General features: G+C 42.1%; 1 protein-coding gene across 2 annotated transcripts in view; it reads right to left on the bottom strand.

Annotated features, from left to right (window-relative positions):
* Nucleotides 1-20,311, bottom strand: part of LOC126184831 (mucolipin-3-like) — a 204,962-nt gene that overhangs the window by 96,506 nt on the left and 88,145 nt on the right. For both annotated transcript variants that reach the window (XM_049927420.1, XM_049927419.1), the window contains 2 exons: nucleotides 12,607-12,757; nucleotides 2,280-2,461 (listed from right to left, as the gene is read on the bottom strand). In XM_049927420.1, coding sequence (XP_049783377.1) covers nucleotides 2,280-2,461; nucleotides 12,607-12,757 — 333 coding nt within the window. The remainder of the gene's footprint in view (nucleotides 1-2,279; nucleotides 2,462-12,606; nucleotides 12,758-20,311) is intronic.

Raw genomic sequence — 20,311 nt, 5'->3', positions numbered from 1 at the left:
ACCCTTGTCAGAACTGTAGAACACTACGGAAAAAAGTTAAAAACGACTACATGTTAAGCCCAATCAGTGGAAGGAAAGACAGCTAAAACGGGGACTTGGAGAAAGGTCCATAAAATACACCATCAAGAAACAGGTCTTGAACTAAAGATTAAATGTTATTCACCATATTGCTATGACAGATAAAACATAAAATGCGGTTGACAGCCCGCACATCATTTGCTAAAACGGCCAATAACTCTGATGGCAAATGTAATTGAGAAAGTAAGTGGTTAAAAAAGGGCATTCCATTAGGAAATGGTGAACCGTCAGAGGTTGAGGGCAATGAGCACATAATGGAGGGGGAGCACAACTTACCAAATGGCAATGGCTAAAAAGACAGTGCCCAAATGCAACCTAGTTAAAATGATCTCCTCATGGTGAGTGGGCCGAGAGGAGGTCGTCCATGCCAATGGGAGAGGCTTAATTCCCTGGAGCTTGTTCTCATGAAGGCAGGACCAGTGGTGATGCCAAAGTGACACCACCTGCAGACAGACGGCAACACAGAGATAATCAGAGGGAATGTAAGAACTAGCTTGCCAAGGTACGAGGACTGCAGCCTTAGCAGCAGTGTCAGCAATCACATTTCCTGTCAGACCGGTGTGACCAGAAACCCACAAACATCACAGTGGCTCCATCAAGAGTGAGCAAGTGACCGCTCTACTGGACCTATTGCACTATGGTATGGAAGATGTACAGCACACTGAGTCGCTGAAGAGCACTTTGAGAGTCAGAGCAGATGACGCAATTGAAAAGCCTGTGTTGTTGGATGTAGTGCGTCTGATACAGGATTCAGAGCTCTGCTATAAATACTGAGCAGCGGTCTGGAAGCAGATACCGAAAAACGTCAGTGCCAATAACAAAGGCACACCCGACACCACGGTCAGTCAGAGCCATCAGTGCACATGAAGGTACTATCGCGAAGCTCCATGTGAAGGTTGTTAAACTTAAAGTGATGAGTGAGGCTGGAGTAGGGACTTTACGAAGCGAATGAAGGTCAAGGTGAGTGTGGGCCACTGCACGAAGCCAAGGTGGTGAAGGGTTCACACCAATTGGGAAAGTGGCAGGTAGCATGAAGTTAAGCTCCAGCAGGTAACAGAGAAGAGGGACATGCCCCATATTGGCAGTCAGAGGAGTCATCAAAGCAGAAGGCATAGGATGGGTGGCCAGGCAAGGCAGACAAACAGCATGCATATCTGCCGAACAGAAAGTCACAGTGGTATGACAGCAGTAGTTCGGCAGCTTCGGCATGCAGACTCATAACAGGCTAGAGTAAAAGGTGCCGGTGGCCAAACGAATGCCAAAATTCTGGATAATATTGAGACACCGCAAGAGGGATTATTGTGCAGATGCATAAACAAAACACCTGTAGTCTAGTTTTGAATGGACAAGGGACAGATACAGACAGAGGAGGGTGGTCTTATCCACTCCCCCGGAAGTATCGCTGAGGTCACATAGGACATTGGCGGACAGCAGACAGCATACAGCGAGCAGCCAGGTAGTACATTTTGGTGGACCAAGGAAGTTTTCTACCAAGCCTGAGCCCCAATAATTTTGTAGTTTCAATGAACGGAAGAGCAACAGGCCCAAGATGTAAAGACAGTGGAAAAACCCAATTGTGCCACCAGAAATTAATACAAACAGTTTTGTCAGTGGAAAAGCAAAAGCCATTGTCGATGCTCCATAATTAAAGACGGTCAAGACATCGCTCAAGGAGGCAAGTCTGCGATACTATTTGATGAAAATGTGTCTCTGAGACATTCAGCAGCTTGCTGTTCCCATTAAATCGTCTGCAAATCAAGAACTTAATTTTTGATATTTCAGCTAATAATTATTGTTACTTAGAACAATAGGTGTTAGAACATGCAGCACTAAATGGAATGTAGCACTGCAAAGGTTTGGGGGCTAATGTTCAACTATCATGTACTTACAGAGGAATTGAGTATTGTCTGGGAAGACACTCATTATTATGCCAAAAACTGATGTGCCAATTTAACAGAGAGATACAGAAAGTTGATCACACAAACTACTGGATCATACTGAAAAATGCAGGAAACAGATTGCCATGATTCAGAAGTTATATAAAATGTACAACAGCCATTTCAATGGGAATGTATGAGACTGGAATCATGGTTAAGTGCCTCACACAAACCTTTTGAACTGTAAATTTATAATGTTGTCACTATTATTAATAATAGTTACTGACAAACTACACTGTAAAGAAATAGAACACTGTCACAAACCTCAATGTCAAATTTGTAGCAGTCAGGAGGAGTAATTGGTCCAGCAGCTTTGAAGTTTATCGTCTTCACAGAAAATTTCAATGTTGCCTTCACCAAAGCAGAAAAATTGATATTTACTTTTTTCTCTCTAAGATATTCCTCACTTGAATAAGGTTTTGTTGTATTTTTCATGTTTATACACACTGCAAGTAAGCAAAAATATATATACATATACACATATGGGATTCAAGTTTGAACATAATTCCTTTTAAATTATCAAAACATGAATAGAAGCATCAAAAATCTTCAATTGAGCAGTTCAGATACCAGTAAAATAATGAGATGATAGTATTACAATCATAAATTTAAATTTAAAATATGTCAGTGTCACCTACAGCTATTTCCTGCTTTTGAAAATACTTTGCCTATGGGACAGTAGTCTGAACAAGCAAAAAGTTGAATGAACATGACTGATAAAATCAAATATTTGCTTGAGATGGTTCCAATATGATTAATTTCTATTCTGTGCGAATAATTACGACACAGTGCCTAGGAAACTATACTACACGGAAGAATTAAAGAGTCACTTCTTAGGAACTCCATTATTTTCCCTCATTGTGACGCAGAGGTTTCAAATTTGGCACATAAGTACCTACAGCCTTCCTCTATGATGTTACAAAAGCATGGTGCACTGGGACATCATCATCGGGCACAGTGATGCTTCAAACAATTTGTTGAGGAGCGTTAATGATGTCATATTGACACCAAATTTCACAAAAATTCTGCCAAACTCCGTGTGGACGTGTCGTATGATGGGAAGGTCATCATACTCTCCCTCCTTACACACAACTCACCATTTCTGTTGACACCTCTGCGATAGAAGCCAGAACCATGATGCCTAATGCTGAATCACATGGTTTTCTTACAGGTGGCCGAGGGAAACATTTCAGACATACCGTCACTCAGAATTGACATGAAAGGCCTCAAGAGGTGGTAGAAATAGCATCAATAAAACCACCCCTTCCCTTGGGGCATTCATTTACATATACACTCCTGGAAATGGAAAAAAGAACACATTGACACCGGTGTGTCAGACCCACCATACTTGCTCCGGACACTGCGAGACGGCTGTACAAGCAATGATCACACGCACGGCACAGCGGACACACCAGGAACCGCGGTGTTGGCCGTCGAATGGCGCTAGCTGCGCAGCATTTGTGCACCGTCGCCGTCAGTGTCAGCCAGTTTGCCGTGGCATACGGAGCTCCATCGCAGTCTTTAACACTGGTAGCACGCCGCGACAGCGTGGACGTGAACCGTATGTGCAGTTGACGGACTTTGAGCGAGGGCGTATAGTGGGCATGCGGGAGGCCAGGTGGACGTACTGCCGAATTGCTCAACACGTGGGGCGTGAGGTCTCCACAGTACATCGATGTTGTCGCCAGTGGTCGGCGGAAGGTGCACGTGACCGTCGACCTGGGACCGGACCGCAGCGACGCACGGATGCACGCCAAGACCGTAGGATTCTACACAGTGCCGTAGGGGACCGCACTGCCACTTCCCAGCAAATTAGGGACACTGTTGCTCCTGGGGTATCGGCGAGGACCACTCGCAACCGTCTCCATGAAGCTGGGCTACGGTCCCGCACACCGTTAGGCCGTCTTCCGCTCACGCCCCAACATCGTGCAGCCCGCCTCCAGTGGTGTCGCGACAGGCGTGAATGGAGGGACGAATGGAGACGTGTCGTCTTCAGCGATGAGAGTCGCTTCTGCCTTGGTGCCAATGATGGTCGTATGCGTGTTTGGCGCCGTGCAGGTGAGCGCCACAATCAGGACTGCATACGACCGAGGCACACAGGGCCAATACCCGGCATCATGGTGTGGGGAGCGATCTCCTACACTGGCCGTACACCACTGGTGATCGTCAAGGGGACACTGAATAGTGCACAGTACATCCAAACCGTCATCGAACCCATCGTTCTACCATTCCTAGACCGGCAAGGGAACTTGTTGTTCCAACAGGACAATGCACGTCCGCATGTATCCCGTGCCACCCAACGTGCTCTAGAAGGTGTAAGTCAACTACCTTGGCCAGCAAGATCTCCGGATCTGTCCCCCATTGAGCATGTTTGGGACTGGATGAAGCGTCGTCTCACGCGGTCTGCACGTCCAGCACGAACGCTGGTCCAACTGAGGCGCCAGGTGGAAATGGCATGGAAAGCCGTTCCTCAGGACTACATCCAGCATCTCTACGATCGTCTCCATGGGAGAATAGCAGCCTGCATTGCTGCGAAAGGTGGATATACACTGTACTAGTGCCAACATTGTGCATGCTCTGTTGCCTGTGTCTATGTACCTGTGGTTCTGTCAGTGTGATAATGTGATGTATCTGACCCCAGGAATGTGTCAATAAAGTTTCCTCTTCCTGGGACAATGAATTCACGGTGTTCTTATTTCAATTTCCAGGAGTGTGTTACACAGTGAAAATGGTATTTTACAGGGTGACGTGCAACAGAATGATTTTCTCAAAACCTTTAATGCTGCTGACACACACACACACACACACACACACACACACAATCCAACCATTCTCTAAGGACATTGTGGGGCTTTAGCCCATTCATGGAGGGATGGATGTGTTAATATGGTTAAAGGGACCAAACTACAAGGTCACTGGTCCTTTAATCCTTAGTGTGTCATGATGGGATAATCCCCAGGGAGTAAACACACAAAAGACAAATTCCAATGGACTTGACTGTATCAGAGAACCAAGAAAACCAAGAAATAGAAGCCAGTAGAAATGAAAGAGGGTAGGAGAGGGATGGTGGGAGAGTTGCCCTTTCCAGAAAGCAGCTGGATGACCCAGACACATTATGTGACTGGAGACATACTATCTGCATTTGTCTGGTGCTTCCATATCCTCCATTACTGCAAGAAAACTAGCTACATCAACAAGATAAAATTTCAGGACAGAGAACAACGACTACGAGTCTGTCAAGCAATGGTAGATAGAAAAGAATTAAGAGAATTAAAAAGGTTGCATGGGCCGCAGCCAGGCCAGACCACTGAGCAAGTGCAACCGTGCCCTTTTTGGGAGTGATCATCACATCCACAAGAAAACCTAAATCGGGCAAGGTAGAAGAATCTTTTTACCCATTCGCCCAGTGTAAAAGTTAGGTGGTTTGACAACATATTCCTGTCATGTGACGCATATGCTGTCACCGGTGTCGTATAGAATATATCAGACGTGTTTTCCTGTGGAGGAATCGGTTGACCTATGACCTCGCGATGAAATGTTTTCTGTTCCCATTGGAGAGGCACGTCCTTTCGTCTACTAATCGCACAGTTTTTCGGTCCGGTCGCAAAACACAGACACTAAACTTATTACAGTGAACAGAGACATCAATGAACGAACGGACTGATCATAACTTTGCGAAAATAAAGAAAACTTTTCACTCGAGGGAAGACTTGAACCAAGGACCTCCCGTACTGCAGCTGCTCACACTAACCACGGGACCACGGCGCTCCTGAGTTCATATTTTCCTTGATGTTGCCTACCTTGCGCATGGACTACTCAGTTTGTATATTTTGCTTATTTTTTTCATAGTTCCACACAACTTCTTCCTGTTTTCTCGATTGATGTGTGTTTAATTTTTCAAGGCCTATCCACTGAGCCAACTTATAACTAAATCTGAGGGGGGTGCGATGGGGAGGTTCCCTTGTGAGGATGGGATACACACCATGAGGGAGCACGTCATTTCTCCCCAAAAAGAGGCGGCAGTGGGAAAATATGGATTTCACAGCACAGACTCTGTATCTGAACTGTGATTGTGAGTTCTAACCTTGGCCTCTGTTGTGGGACGCGGATCTCCCTACCAGGAAAAAGGGGACAGTAGTTTGGCTATCAGGGTAGTAGCAAATGTGTATTGCACAGCTAAGCAGCAGTTATTGGTACCTGGTATGTAGGGGAGGGATGCCAGCCTCTGTGAGTAGGCTGTTAACAAGGCTGATCTCAAAGGCACCTGTTGCAAGACAGACCCCATTATGGTGTATCAGATACAGGATCTGCAATGCTGAAGGTGGTGCTGAGCCATACTCCAGGCTGCCACAGTCAACACATGACAGGATCAGAGCTTTTGGCACAACCACAAAAGTGTAGAGCGGTCTGCACCCCAGATGGTATTACTGAGACAACGAAGAGAATTAAGGTGTGATCAGCATGATTGCTTAAGCTGGCAAAGATGGGGAAGACACATTAAGCAGGCATTGAAGATCAATCCCAAAAAATGGTACGACTCCACTACACTGTGCATTCAATCATCGAGGTAGAGTTCAGGTTGAAGATGGACAGTATGATGGTGACAGAAGTGCATGACATGTCTTGGTGGCAGAAAACCTGATGCCACAGGTGAGAGACCAGGACTGTGCCTTTTGTATGTCAACCTGCAGTCAGCAACACCCACAGCTGAGGAGCAATAGTGATGCAAAAGTCACCAGCATACATGGAGGCTAACACCGTAGACCCCACAGCTGCAGCTGGACTGTTGATAGCTACCAGAGAAAGAAGCAAATGCAATACAGAGCTCTGTGGGGCCCCATTCTCTTCTATATGAGGAATACTGAGGGAAGCACCAAACTGAACCTGGAAAGCTTGGCAAGACAAGAAGTTCCAGACAAAATTCAGGAGTTGGCCCCAGAGAGCCCACACATGGGGGATAATGAGGATGTGGTGTCATAAACCCTATGCAAGTAGAAGACAGGGCAGCCCGTTGTACATTATCTGATCCCTTTTGAGTGTAACGATTACAATTTTTGCTCTGGTATACAGGGTGGAATCACTTGGGACCATACAAAACCATTTACTGAAATATGAACATGATCTGAAGCAGCAAAGGGTGTTTATACTTTTTCAACCTTTCCGTTTCTTGCTGTCCTGTGACATGATAATCTAAGAGGGAGTGCAACACTTGCACATGCATGAATGAAATTGCAAACGGTCCCTTCAAGACCCCTTCCCTTCCCCCATAGTTTGGCAATATTATCAGTGACATCCAGGCAACTTTGTTGAGCACACCACCTCTATATCCTTCAGTTGTGTGGTGCTAATCTGCTGCAATGGTACATTCTTGCGGACATGCAGAACCTGAGGGTTGTTGAAAGAAGCCATCAAGGGTTGCCTCTGTACAGGTACATTTTTAAAGTGTTCAACAAAGGCACGCAGGTAGGACTGAGGATGTTGCCAAACTGGGGTCTTAGAGGGAGCCTTCGCTGTAATTCACACACGTGTCAGTGTCGCAACCCCCTGTGATTAACCTCACTGGGCAGTCGGAAACACTAGGACTGAAGAAGCATGGACACTGTTTGCTCCTTAAGATCATGTTCAAATGTCATAGAATAGCTTTGTACAGTCCACAGTGCTCCTGCACTGTATACAACAACAAGAATTGTGGTCGCACTACACTCCAAAGGGAAAGGAGTAGGATCATATTCAATGGGGTTGCAGCCCAACAATATCCTTAGAGAAGGGTTGAATCATCCGGGGTTGTCAAAGGTTGTTATGGCAATTATTCTGTTGCACATTCAAACCGTCTTTTTCAAAATGTCTAAATGAATGCCCCAATGGAACATGTGGTTTCACTGATGCCCTTTACGCCACCTGCTGTGACCTTTTCATGTCAATTATGAACAGTGGTGTGTCTCAAGTGTTTTCCCCAACCATAATAAAACCACATGATTTCAACACTGGGCATCACAGTTCTGACCTATATCAGTAAGACATCGAGAGAAAGGGTGAGACGTGGGTAAGTTAGACCGTCAGCAGGAACAAACTGCTAGTTCCTGCTACTAATAAGGCGAGTACACTGTTCCCTTGTTACATATTTTTATGAGCTTCAAACAGGAGAGACTGCAGTAATGGATAGGAACTGTGATTGTTGTGTACAGATGCGAGATGAGTTGGCAAACCTTTGCTCACAGCATCAGGCTGCATTGGCTTCCATCACACAGCTTGAGACTTCTGCCAAGGGGCGTCACTGTGGAGGATCGAACGCGGGGATGTGGGGACGTTGAACAAGTCCCACGTGTCCTCCGATTGGTCCACTGCTGTGACCTACCTGGGTACTACCTGCACTGAGGCTGACCCCTCACCCATGGTCGAGTGGGAGATCATTCCAAAGTTTTGCACGCGGTGAAAAACTTTCTAAGGGGCCGATCGTAGGACCTCCCTGGTTTGTTTGACGAACAGGTTTCGGGCGTTATCTGTGGCTCACAATGTCTCTCAGCCAGATGGAGTCGTCCACCCTGTTCCAGAGGAAGCTTATTGGCCCGCAAGGTCTGGGCATTCACAGAGGGTGGGTCTGCTGGTAGTTGGGAGCTCCAACATTAGGCGCGTAATGAGGCCCCTTAGGAACTTGGCTGCCAATGAGGGGAAGGAAGCCAGTGTGCACTACGTGTGCATTCCGGGGGAGTCATTCCAGATGTGGAAAGGATGCTTCCGGATGCCATGAAGAGTACAGGTTGCAGCCAACTGCAGGTGGTGGCTTATGTCAGTACCAGTGACATGTGTCGCTTTGGATCGAAGCAGATTCTGTCTGGTTTCGGGAGGCTTGCGGAAATGGTAAAGACTGACAGTCTTGCTTACAAGATTAAGGCGGAGCTCACTATCTGCAGCATCGTCGATAGAACTGACTGTGGTCCTTTGGTACATAGCCGAATGGAGGGTCTGAATCAGAGGCTCAGGCTGTTCTGTGACTGTGTAGACTGCAGATTCCTTGACTTGGGCCATCCGGTGGTGGGTTTCTGAGTTTCGCTTAATAGTCCACTACACACAGGAGGTTGCTACATGGGTAGCGGGTGCTGTGTGGAAGGGACTGGGCAGTTTTTTAGGATAGAGGGTCTCAGGGAACCACAGAAAGGCCATCCGTCTAAAAAGTGGGCAGGTGCAACAGAGCAAGGTAGTTGTAGAAACAATTGGTATTGTAGTTGTAAATTGTCATAGCTGTGTTGGGAAAGAACCAGAGCTCCAGGCCCTAATAGAAAACACTGAAGCTCAAATAGTTGTAGGTACAGAGAGCTGGCTAAAGCCGGAAATAAGTTCAATGAAATTTTTTCAAACGATCTAACAGTGTTCAGAATGGATAGATTAAATACAGTTGGTGGTGGAGTATTTATTGCTGTCAGAGGTAGTTTGCCTTTTAGCGAAATTGAAGTAGATAGTTCATGTGAAATAGTATGGGTAGAGGTTATACCTGACAATCTGACTAAACTATTAACTGGATCGTTTTACCGAGCCCCGACTCAGAAGACATAGTTGCTGAACAGTTCAAAGAAAAGTTGAGCCTCATTTCAAATAAGTACCCTGCTCATACAATTATAGTTGGTGGTGACTTCAATCTACCCTCGATATGCTGGAAAAATTATATGTTTAAAGCCGGCGGAGGCATAAAACATCATCCGAAACTTTATTGAATGGTTTCTCAGAAAATTATTTAGAACAATTAGTTCATGAGCCCACTCAAAGCGTAAATGGTTGCAAATGCAAAACTGACCTTTTAGCAACAAATAATCCTGGACAAATAGTGAGTGTTGTGATGAATACAGGGATTAGCGACCACAAGGCAGTTGCTGCTAGGCTGAATACCGCAACACCTACGACCATAAAAAAGAAATGCAAAGTATATCTATTTAAAAAAGCTGATATAAATGCTCTTAAAGCCTTTTTAAGAGACAGTCTTCATTCCTTCCGATCTGATCATGTAAGTGTAGAAAAGTTGTTGAATGTTTTCAAAGAGATAGTATCAACAGCAATTGAGAGGTATATACCACATAAATTAATAAGTGATGGTACTGATCCCCCATGGTACACAAAATGGATCAGATCGTTGTTGCAGAAGCAATGAAAAAAGCATGCCAAATTTAAAAGAATGCAAAATCCCCAAGATTAGCAAAGTTTTACAGAAGTTCAAAATATAGTGCGTACTTCAATGCGAGATGCTTATAATAATTTCCACAATGAAATTCTGCCTCGAAATCTGGCAGAAAACCCAAAGAGATTCTGGTCATACATAAAGCACACCAGTGGCAAGACGCAATGAATACCCTCACTGTGATGACAACGGTGAAGCCACTGATGACAGTGCCACTAAAGCAGAGTTATTAAACACGGTTTTCCGAAACTCCTTCACCAAAGAAGATGGAGTAAATATTCCTGCATTCCAATCACGAACAACTGCCAAGATGAGAAACATAGAAATAGATATCCTCGGTGTAAAAGCAGCATAAATCACTTAATAAAGGCAAGGCCTCCGGTCCAGATTGTATACCAGTCAAGTTCCTTTTAGAGTAAGCTGATAGAATAGCTCCATATTTAGCAATTATATACAACCACTTGCTCACAGAAATATACGTACCTAAAGACTGGAAAATTGCTCAAGTCACACCAATACCCAAAAAGGGAAGTAGGAGTAACCCGCAGAGTTACAGGCCTATATCGCTAACATCAATTTGCAGTAGGGTTTTAGAACATATACTGTATTCGAACATTATGAATTATGTTCAAAGCTTTCCCGGCGTACTGATTGTTCCATAAAAACACGGGAGAACTGCCGGATATCAGTAACTTCCTGCCACGATATTTCGGCGCAGAGTCTTCTGGCCATCTTCAGGTGAATGCCACTGTAGTACTACTACAGTGGCATTCACCTGAAGATGGCCAGAAGACTCTGCGCCGAAATATCGTGGCAGGAAGTTACTGATATCCGGCAGTTCTCCCGTGTTTTTATGGAACATTATGAATTACCTTGAAGAAAACAATTTATTGACATATAGTCAGCACGGATTCAGAAAATATTGTTCTTGTGAAACACAACTAGCTCTTTATACTCATGAAGTAGTAAGTGCTATCGACAGGGAACGTCAAATTGATTCCTTATTTTTAGATTTCCAGAAGGCTTTCGATACAGTTACTCACAAGCATCTTCTAACCAAACTGCGTGCCTATGGAGTATCACCTCAGTTGTGCGACTGGATTAGTGATTTCCCGTCAGAAAGGTCACAGTTCATAGTAATAGACGGAAAATCATCAAGTAAAACAGAAGTAATATCCGGCATTCCCCAAGGAAGCGTTATAAGCCCTCTATTGTTCCTGATCTGTATTAACAACATAGGAGACAATCTGAGTAGCCATCTTAAATTGTTTGCAGATGATGCTGTCATTTACCATCTTGAAAAGTAATCAGATGTTCAAAATGACTTGCAAAATTATTTAGATAAGGCATCTGTATGGTACGAAAAGTGGCAATTGACCCTGAATAAAGAAAAGTGTGAAGTTATTCACATGAGTACTAAAAGAAATCAGCTGAATTTCGATTACGAGATAAGTCACACAAATCGGAGGGCTGTAAATTCAACTAAATACTTAGTGATTACAATTACAAATAACCTAAATTGGAACGATCACATAGATAATATTGTGGGTAGAGCAAACCAAAGACTGCGATTCATTGGCAGGACACTTAGAAGGTGCAACAGGTCTACCAAAGAGACTCCTTACATTACGCTCGTCCGCCCTATTCTGGAGTATTGCTGCGAGGTGTGGGATCCGCATCAGATGGGACTGACGGAACACATAGAAAAAGTACAAAGAAGGCCAGCTCGTTTTGTATTATTGTGAAATAGGGGAGATAGTGTCACAGACATGATACGTGAATTGGAGTGGCAATCATTAAAACAAAGGCGTTTTTCGTTGCGATGGGATCTTCTCATGAAATTTCAATCACCAGTTTTCTCCTCAGATTGTGAAAACATTCTGTTGCCACCTACCTACATAGGGAGAAATGTTCATCACAATAAAATAAGAGAAATCAGGGCTCGTACAGAAAAATTTAAGTTCTTGTTTTTCCCGCGTGTCGTTCGAGAGTGGAACGGAGAGAGAGCATGAAGGTGGTTCATTGAACCCTCTGCCAGGCACTTTATTGTGACTAGCAGAGTAATCATGTAGATGTAGATAAGGGAGGGGATGTGACAAAGTTTCCATCTGTGATATGTTCACTGTGGTGTTATGCAGAATTGTAGAATTTGCTGTCAATTTGACACCATTAACCCACCTTACACATCACCTTGAGCTGTTACCTTTCTGTCTGAAGCATCCCCAGGCCACAGAATGATGTCACAGGGCACTGTGCTGTAGCACCATTAAGGAAGTATGTTGTGGGCAACTGTGCTGTATTTCAAACTTCTGTATTGCAATGGGGAAAAATGATAGGTTTTCAATAAAGTGACCTGTTAATTGTTTCTGCAGTGTATTTGACATGAGTACTGAATAGAATTAAGATCAGACAACACTTACTCACCTTCTTCAATTTCAGAGTTAAAAACATAGCTCTCATTGAAACCAAATATTGTGCCTTCTTTATAATGACAGATGCATAACACTGGTGGTGGCATGGAATTATCCTCCTCTGTGTAAGAATAAGGTCCAATAGCATTTGAGAGATTTGTGTACTGTAAAAAGAAACATAGTAACAATAATGATATAAAGCTGAATAAATTGACGATGCCAGAAGTCATCATTAGAGGACTTGGGCACTGTAGACGCAGAGAGAGAGAGAGAGAGAGAGAGAGAGAGAGAGAGAGAGAGAGAGAGAGAGAGAGAGAGAGCGCCATAGATGTGGAAAGGAAGGGGGTGGGGTGGGTGGAGTGTGCAGTTAGTGAGAGGGAAGGGGTGTCAGAGGGTTGCCAAGAACGTCGTTCTGTTGCACATCACACTGCAAAAAAATTGTTTGCAAATGCAAAATGTTTGTAAATGAATGTTCCAAGGGAAGGGGTGGTGTCATTGATATCCTTTACACCATCTCACAATGCCTTCATATTAGGCATATGTATTAGAAGGGTAAAAGAACTAATCCAAAAAAATTACAGAGCAATATCCTTAACATTGGCTGGTTGCAGAATTCTTGAACATATTCTCAGTTCGAATATAATATATTTCCTCGAGATACAGAAACTTCTGTTCACAAATCAGTATGGATTCAGAAAGCATCCCTCAAGCAAAACTCAGCTTGCCCTCTTTTCACATGATATCCTGTGAATAACAATGAAATTCCTAGATTTCCAGAGAGTGTTGTACACAGTGCCCCACTACTGATTTAAGAAAGGTCTGAGAATATGGAACAAGTTCCCAGATGTCAGTAGTGTCCTAGGAAAGTGTGAAAGGACTGAAGTTATTTCGAACAGTAGTGTGTAAAAGTAGGATGAAGTAAACAGCTTGGTGGAATGACACAGTCAAGGCAGCCTGTAAAAGGAAAAAGAAGGCGTATCAAAAATGGCTACATACTAGAACTCAGGTAGACAGAGAAAGTTATGTTGAAGAAAGAAACAAAGCCAAACAGATAATTGCAGCATCCAAGAAGAAATCTTGGGAAGACTTTGGAAACAGGTTGGAGACTATGGGCCAAGCTACTGGAAAACCATTCTGGAGTGTAATTAGCAGTCTTCGAAAGGGAGGTAAGAAGGAAATGACAAGTATTTTGGACAGGTCAGGAAAACTGCTGGTGAATCCTGTGGATGCCTTGGGCAAATGGAGGGAATATTTTGAAGAGTTGCTCAATGTAGGTGAAAATACGATCAGTAATGTTTCAGATTTCGAGGTAGAATGGGATAGGAACGATGATGGAAGTAGGATCACATTTGAGAAGTGGAGAAAATGGTCAATAGATTGCAGTGCAATAAAGCAGCTGGGGTAGATGAAATTAAGTCAGAACTCATCAAATACAGTGGAATGTCAGGTCTTAAATGGCTACACAGGATAATTGAAATTGCCTGGGAGTCGGGACAGGTTCCATCAGACTGGACAAAATCAGTAATCACACCAATCTTTAAACATGGAAACAGAAAAGATTGTAACTACAGAGGTATCTCTTTAATCAGCGTTGTGAGTAAAATCTTGTCAGGTATTGTTGAAAGGAAAGTGCGAGTATTAGTTGAGGACCAATTGGATGAAAATCAGTGTGGGTTTAGGGCTATTAGAGGTTGTCAGGACCAGATCTTTAGCTTACGGCAAATTGTATCTATGCTTTATAGGTCTAGAAAAGGCATATGAATGGGTTCCTAGGAGGAAGTTATTGTCTGCTCTACGAGATTATGGAATAGGAGGCAAACTTTTGCAAGCAATTAAAGGCCTTTACATGGATAGTCAGGCAGCAGTTAGAGTTGACGGTAAATTGAGTTCATGGTTCAGAGTAGTTTCAGAAGGCTGCAACCTGTCTCCACTGTTGTTCATATTATTTATGGATCATATGTTGAAAACAATACACTGGCTGAGTGAGATAAAGATATGTGAACACAAAATAAGCAGTCTTGCATATGCGGATGACTTAGTTGTGATGGCAGATTCGATTGAAAGTTTGCAAAGTAATATTTCAGAGCTAGATCAGAAATGTAAGGACTATGGTATGAAGATTAGCATCTCCAAAACGAAAGTAATGTCAGTGGGAAAGAAATATAAATGGATTGAGTGCCAAATAGGAGGAACAAAGTTAGAACAGGTGGACGGTTTCAAGTGCTTAGGATGCATATTCTCACAGGATGGCAACATAGTGAAAGAACTGGAAGCGAGGTGTAGCAAAGCTAATTCAGTGAGCGCTCAGCTACGATCTACTCTCTTCTGCAAGAAGGAAGTCAGTACCAAGACTAAGTTATCTGTGCACCGTGCAATCTTTCGACCAACTTTGTTGTATGGGAGCGAAAGCTGGGTGGATTCAGGCTACCTTATCAACAAGGTTGAGGTTACGGATACGAAAGTAGCTAGGATGATTGCAGGTACTAGTAGATGGGAACAATGGCAGGAGGGTGTCCACAATGAGGAAATCAAAGAAAAACTGTGAATGAACTCTATAGATGTAGCAGTCAGGGCGAACAGGCTTAGATGGTGGGGTCATGTTACACGCATGGGAGAAGCAAGGTTACCCAAGAGACTCATGGGTTCAGCAGTAGAGGGTAGGAGGAGTCTGGGCAGACCAAGGAGAAGGTACCTGGATTCGGTTAAGAATGATTTTGAAGTAATATGTTTAACATCAGAAGAGGCACCAATGTTAGCACTGAATAGGGGATCATGGAGGAATTTTATAAGGGGGCTATGCTCCAGACTGAACACTGAAAGGCATAATCAGTCTTAAATGATGATGATGATAATATATGATCTGACGGACCCTGTGAGCAGCAATCCGCAACTGTTTGGTAATGATGCAGTGGTGTATGCTAAGGTGGCGGTGTTCAGTCACTGCAGGATGATACAAAATGACTTGGACAAAATTTGTAGTTCGTGTGAAGAATGGCAGCTAGCTATGAACACCGAAAAATGTAAATTAATGCAGATGAGTAGAACACACATAGAACACTAGAGGGACCCATTCTCGAGTACTGCTCAAGTGTTTGGGATCCCCACCAGGTTGGATTACAGAAAGAAATGAAGCAATTCATAAGGGGGCTGCTAGATTTGTTACTAGTATGTCCGATCAATACAGAAGTATTATGAAGATGCCTCAAGCACTCAAATAGGAATCCCTGGAGGGAAGCAGACATTTCTTTTGAGGAATGCTATTGGGAAAATTTGGTGAACTGGCATCTGAAGCTGACTGCACAATGATAATATTTCCAACAATGTACATTTTGTGTAAGGACCACAAAGATACGAGAAATGAGGGCTCATATGGAGGCATATAGCCAGTCATATTTCTCTTGTTCTATTTGCGAGTGGAACAAAAGGGGAAATGACTAGTAGTGGTACAATGTACCCTCCACCTTACAGTGGCTTGTGGAGTAGATATGTAGGTGTAGATATGGATGGGCCACTAAATGAGGGCACTACTCTGTAGGAAAAGGAGAGAGGGGGAGGGGGGGTGGCAATAAGTTAAATTAGAGAAGAGAAATTGATTTTACATGTGTGTTGGGGGAAAATGTTATTTATTATTATTATTATTATTATTATTATTATCATCTTTTTGACTTTTTTCCCTCAGACTTAAGTCTGGTTAAAAATGGAACGTGACGCGGACCTCGGTCAAGCGTGACTTCCTTGTAACTGTATGGTATATGTTATATTGCATTTAGGAACTTTCGGGTAATTGAACATGTATCAATAATTACAGATTTTTGTAGTTGTATATATATGTTTGGATGTAGCTGTATTGCATTGATGTACTGGTGAATATTGTGAGGTATGACTCCTGTAGTTGATAGTATAATTGGTATAATGTCAACTTTATCCTGATGCCACATGTCCTTGACTTCCTCAGCCAGTTGGATGTATTTTTCAATTTTTTCTCCTGTTTTCTTTTGTATATTTGTTGTATTGGGTATGGATATTTCAATTAGTTGTGTTAATTTCTTCTTTTTATTGGTGAGTATGATGTCAGGTTTGTTATGTGGCGCTGTTTTATCTGTTATAATCGTTCTGTTCCAGTATAATTTGTATTCATCATTCTCCAGTACATTTTGTGGTGCATACTTGTATGTGGGAACGTGTTGTTTTATTAGTTTATGTTTTATGGCAAGTTGTTGATGTATTATTTTTGCTACATTGTCATGTCTTCTGGGGTATTCTGTATTTGCTAGTATTGTACATCCGCTTGTTATGTGATCTACTGTTTCTATTTGTTGTTTGCAAAGTCTGCATTTATCTGTTGTGGTATTGGGATCTTTAATAATATGCTTGCTGTAATATCTGGTGTTTATTGTTTGATCCTGTATTGCAATCATGAATCCTTCCGTCTCACTGTATATATTGCCGTTTCTTAGCCATGTGTTGGATGCGTCTTGATCTATGTGTGGCTGTGTTAGATGATACGGGTGCTTGCCGTGTAGTGTTTTCTTTTTCCAATTTACTTTCTTTGTATCTGTTGATGTTATGTGATCTAAAGGGTTGTAGAAGTGGTTATGAAATTGCAATGGTGTAGCTGATGTATTTATATGAGTGATTGCTTTGTGTATTTTGCTAGTTTCTGCTCGTTCTAGAAAGAATTTTCTTAAATTGTCTACCTGTCCATAATGTAGGTTTTTTATATCTATAAATCCCCTTCCACCTTCCTTTCTGCTTAATGTGAATCTTTCTGTTGCTGAATGTATGTGATGTATTCTATATTTGTGGCATTGTGATCGTGTAAGTGTATTGAGTGCTTCTAGGTCTGTGTCACTCCATTTCACTACTCCAAATGAGTAGGTCAATACTGGTATAGCATAAGTATTTATAGCTTTTGTCTTGTTTCTTGCTGTCAATTCTGTTTTCAGTATTTTTGTTAGTCTTTGTCTATATTTTTCTTTTGGTTCTTCTTTAATATTTGTATTATCTATTCCTATTTTTTGTCTGTATCCTAGGTATTTATAGGCATCTGTTTTTTCCATCGCTTCTATGCAGTCGCTGTGGTTATCCAATATGTAATCTTCTTGTTTAGTGTGTTTGCCCTTGACTATGCTATTTTTCTTACATTTGTCTGTTCCAAAAGCCATATTTATATCATTGCTGAATACTTCTGTTATCTTATTATTATTATTATTATTATTATACAAATTTGGCCGTTAAAGACCGTGAAAACAGTTATTTCTTGCGCTTCTGGGAAGTCTTCTTTCTCTCAGTCCACACTTCTTTCATTCTTGCGCTGAAGGCGGCTTTTCTCTCTTCAGACCATTTAGTTCCACAAGTCGTCTTAATTTTCGCACCGAAACCCGTGAATGAATTCAGTTTTTTTCTACAAAGGTTTCTGTTAAATATTGTTTCCTGATCTATGGCCATTTCTTTTAGATCTCTTTCTGTGTTGATAAACCATAAATTTTTATTTTTTTAGATTTGCGATGTACGAAAATATTTGTTTTGTAAGCCTATTCAGGTTCATCCTCATGATGTGAGCATAAAAGGAGCATCTTCTTTTTCTAATTTCGTCTGTAATTTTGCCGCACTTCGTATACACTTCTTTGTTGCTTTTTAGTCTGTATACAGGCTTGCCTTGATAATCTGTTATTTTCCTGTGTCCAAGAATTGTCCTGACAATTCTTATTTCACGATTTTCTATCTGTTCTGCGTATGTAAAATTTGCCAGTGTTTCTGATGCATATAGTATCTGCGGTCTAATGACAGTCTGGTAGTGTCTGAGTTTAATGTTTTTGGATATACATTTTTTTGAATACATCTGTCTGCAGTAGTGAGTTGCTGTCTCTAGTTTTTGTATTCTAGCCCTGCAGGCTGGATGACCTTTTGCCACAGGCTGAATTAGTTCACCAAGATATTTAGAATGTTTAGATACCTGTATTTTCCCGTATTTTGTAGTTATTTTCTTTGGTGGATTTTTTGATATTTGTAATGATTTCTGTCTTTTCAAATGAAATTTGCAAGCCTGCTTTTTCAGCAGTTTCTTTAAGTAATTCTATTTGTTTTATTGTGTCTTTTTGTGTGTAAGCTAAACAGGCGAGATCGTCAGCGAAGGCAAAACAGTTGGTTTCAATGGCTTTGTAGCACTTCCCTCCAATTTGGACTTTCTCAACTCCATGTTTTTGCGCGAGTTTTCTCCATTCCGCTATGACTTTATCCAGAACACAGTTGAAGAGTTCCGGGGACAGCGCATCTCCTTGTCTGACGCCGGTTTTGACCTCGAAATGCCGTGAAATTTCTCCTTGGAATTTCACTTTTGATGTTGTATTTGTTAATGTTTCTTTGATTATGGTGATTGTTGTTTCATCTATTTCATATTCTCGAAGTGTTTTGATGAGTGTGTCCCTATCGATTGAGTCATAAGTTTTTTTGAAATCAATGAATGTTATGAAATATTTCTTGCTCCTTGTAGATAAATAGTTCATTGTTGTTTTGAGGTTAAAAATTTGTTCGGCGCAGGATCTTCCTGGTCTGAAGCCAGCTTGATATTCTCCAAGTTTTCCCTCTATAATTGGTGATACACGATTGAGCAGGGCTTTTGATAGAATTTTGTACGGGACTGGGAGAAGCGATATTCCACGATAGTTGTTAACATCCCTTTTGTCACCTTTTTTAAACAAAGGGTGAATTAGGGCAGGTTTCCAGCGACTTGGGATTTTCTTGGTTTCCCATACTTGTTCAAGTTCTTTGTGTAGTGCTTCTGCTGATGTTTCTCTCCCAAGCTTGAGCATTTCTGCTGTAATTGTGTCTTCTCCACATGCTTTCCTGTTTTTGAGATTTTTGATTATGTTTGTGATTTCCTCTCGTGTCGGAGGTGTTGAATGTGTTGGTAATGTTTCTGGTTGCGTAAAACAGAGTCTGAATGGGTGTTTGGCAGTTTAGGAGTGTCTCAAAATATTCAGCCAGGATTTCACAGTTTTCAGTATTGTTGGTGGCGAGAGTTATTATTTCTCATAAGGTTTAGGCAAGGGGACTGTTTCTGGTTGAATGTTTTGTACCAAGCTGCCGTGTTGCATTTCTTGAAATTCTCTTCGATTGAGTCCAGTTGTTGTTTTTCATATTGTCTCTTGGTGTTGCGAATAGTTTTCGAGGCATTCTTTCTGGCTTGCTTAAATTCATCAAGGTTGTTTTCAGTTTTATGTGAGTTCCACTTTTTCCAGGCTTTAAGTCTTTCATGCAGAACTTCATTACAGTTGCTGTCCCACCACGGGTGTCTCAGTTTGCTCTTTTTTGGAAAGGTTGTTTCTGTTGCCTCAATCAAGTTGTTCTGAAATTCTTGGAGGTTTTGTGAAGGGGAGAATGTCTTTAGTTTTTTCTGAAAATCCTTGAGGTTAGAGTTGGACTTAAGGTTGTAATTTCTCAGGGTTGTAAGATCAAAATTTATTTTATTTCTGTTTTTATATTCACCATTTCTCCTTTTCTGTTTGTTTTGTGGGATCAGTTTAGTTTTTATTTTCATGAGATAGTGATCGGAGTCGAGGTTTAGAGATTTTCGGACACGTGTGTTCAATATTTCTTTTTCACATTTGGAGGAGATGGCAACGTGATCTATTTGAAATTCTCCGATACTCTTTATCGGAGATACCCAGGTTTTTTGTTTTCTGGGAAGATGTTTAAAACGTGTTGACATTAGCTTG

This window comes from Schistocerca cancellata, chromosome 4 (assembly GCF_023864275.1).
Source record: "Schistocerca cancellata isolate TAMUIC-IGC-003103 chromosome 4, iqSchCanc2.1, whole genome shotgun sequence".
In the NCBI taxonomy this organism is placed as follows: domain Eukaryota; kingdom Metazoa; phylum Arthropoda; class Insecta; order Orthoptera; family Acrididae; genus Schistocerca; species Schistocerca cancellata.
Note: the sequence above shows the minus strand (reverse complement) of the source record. Positions and strands in the feature narration are given on the sequence as shown.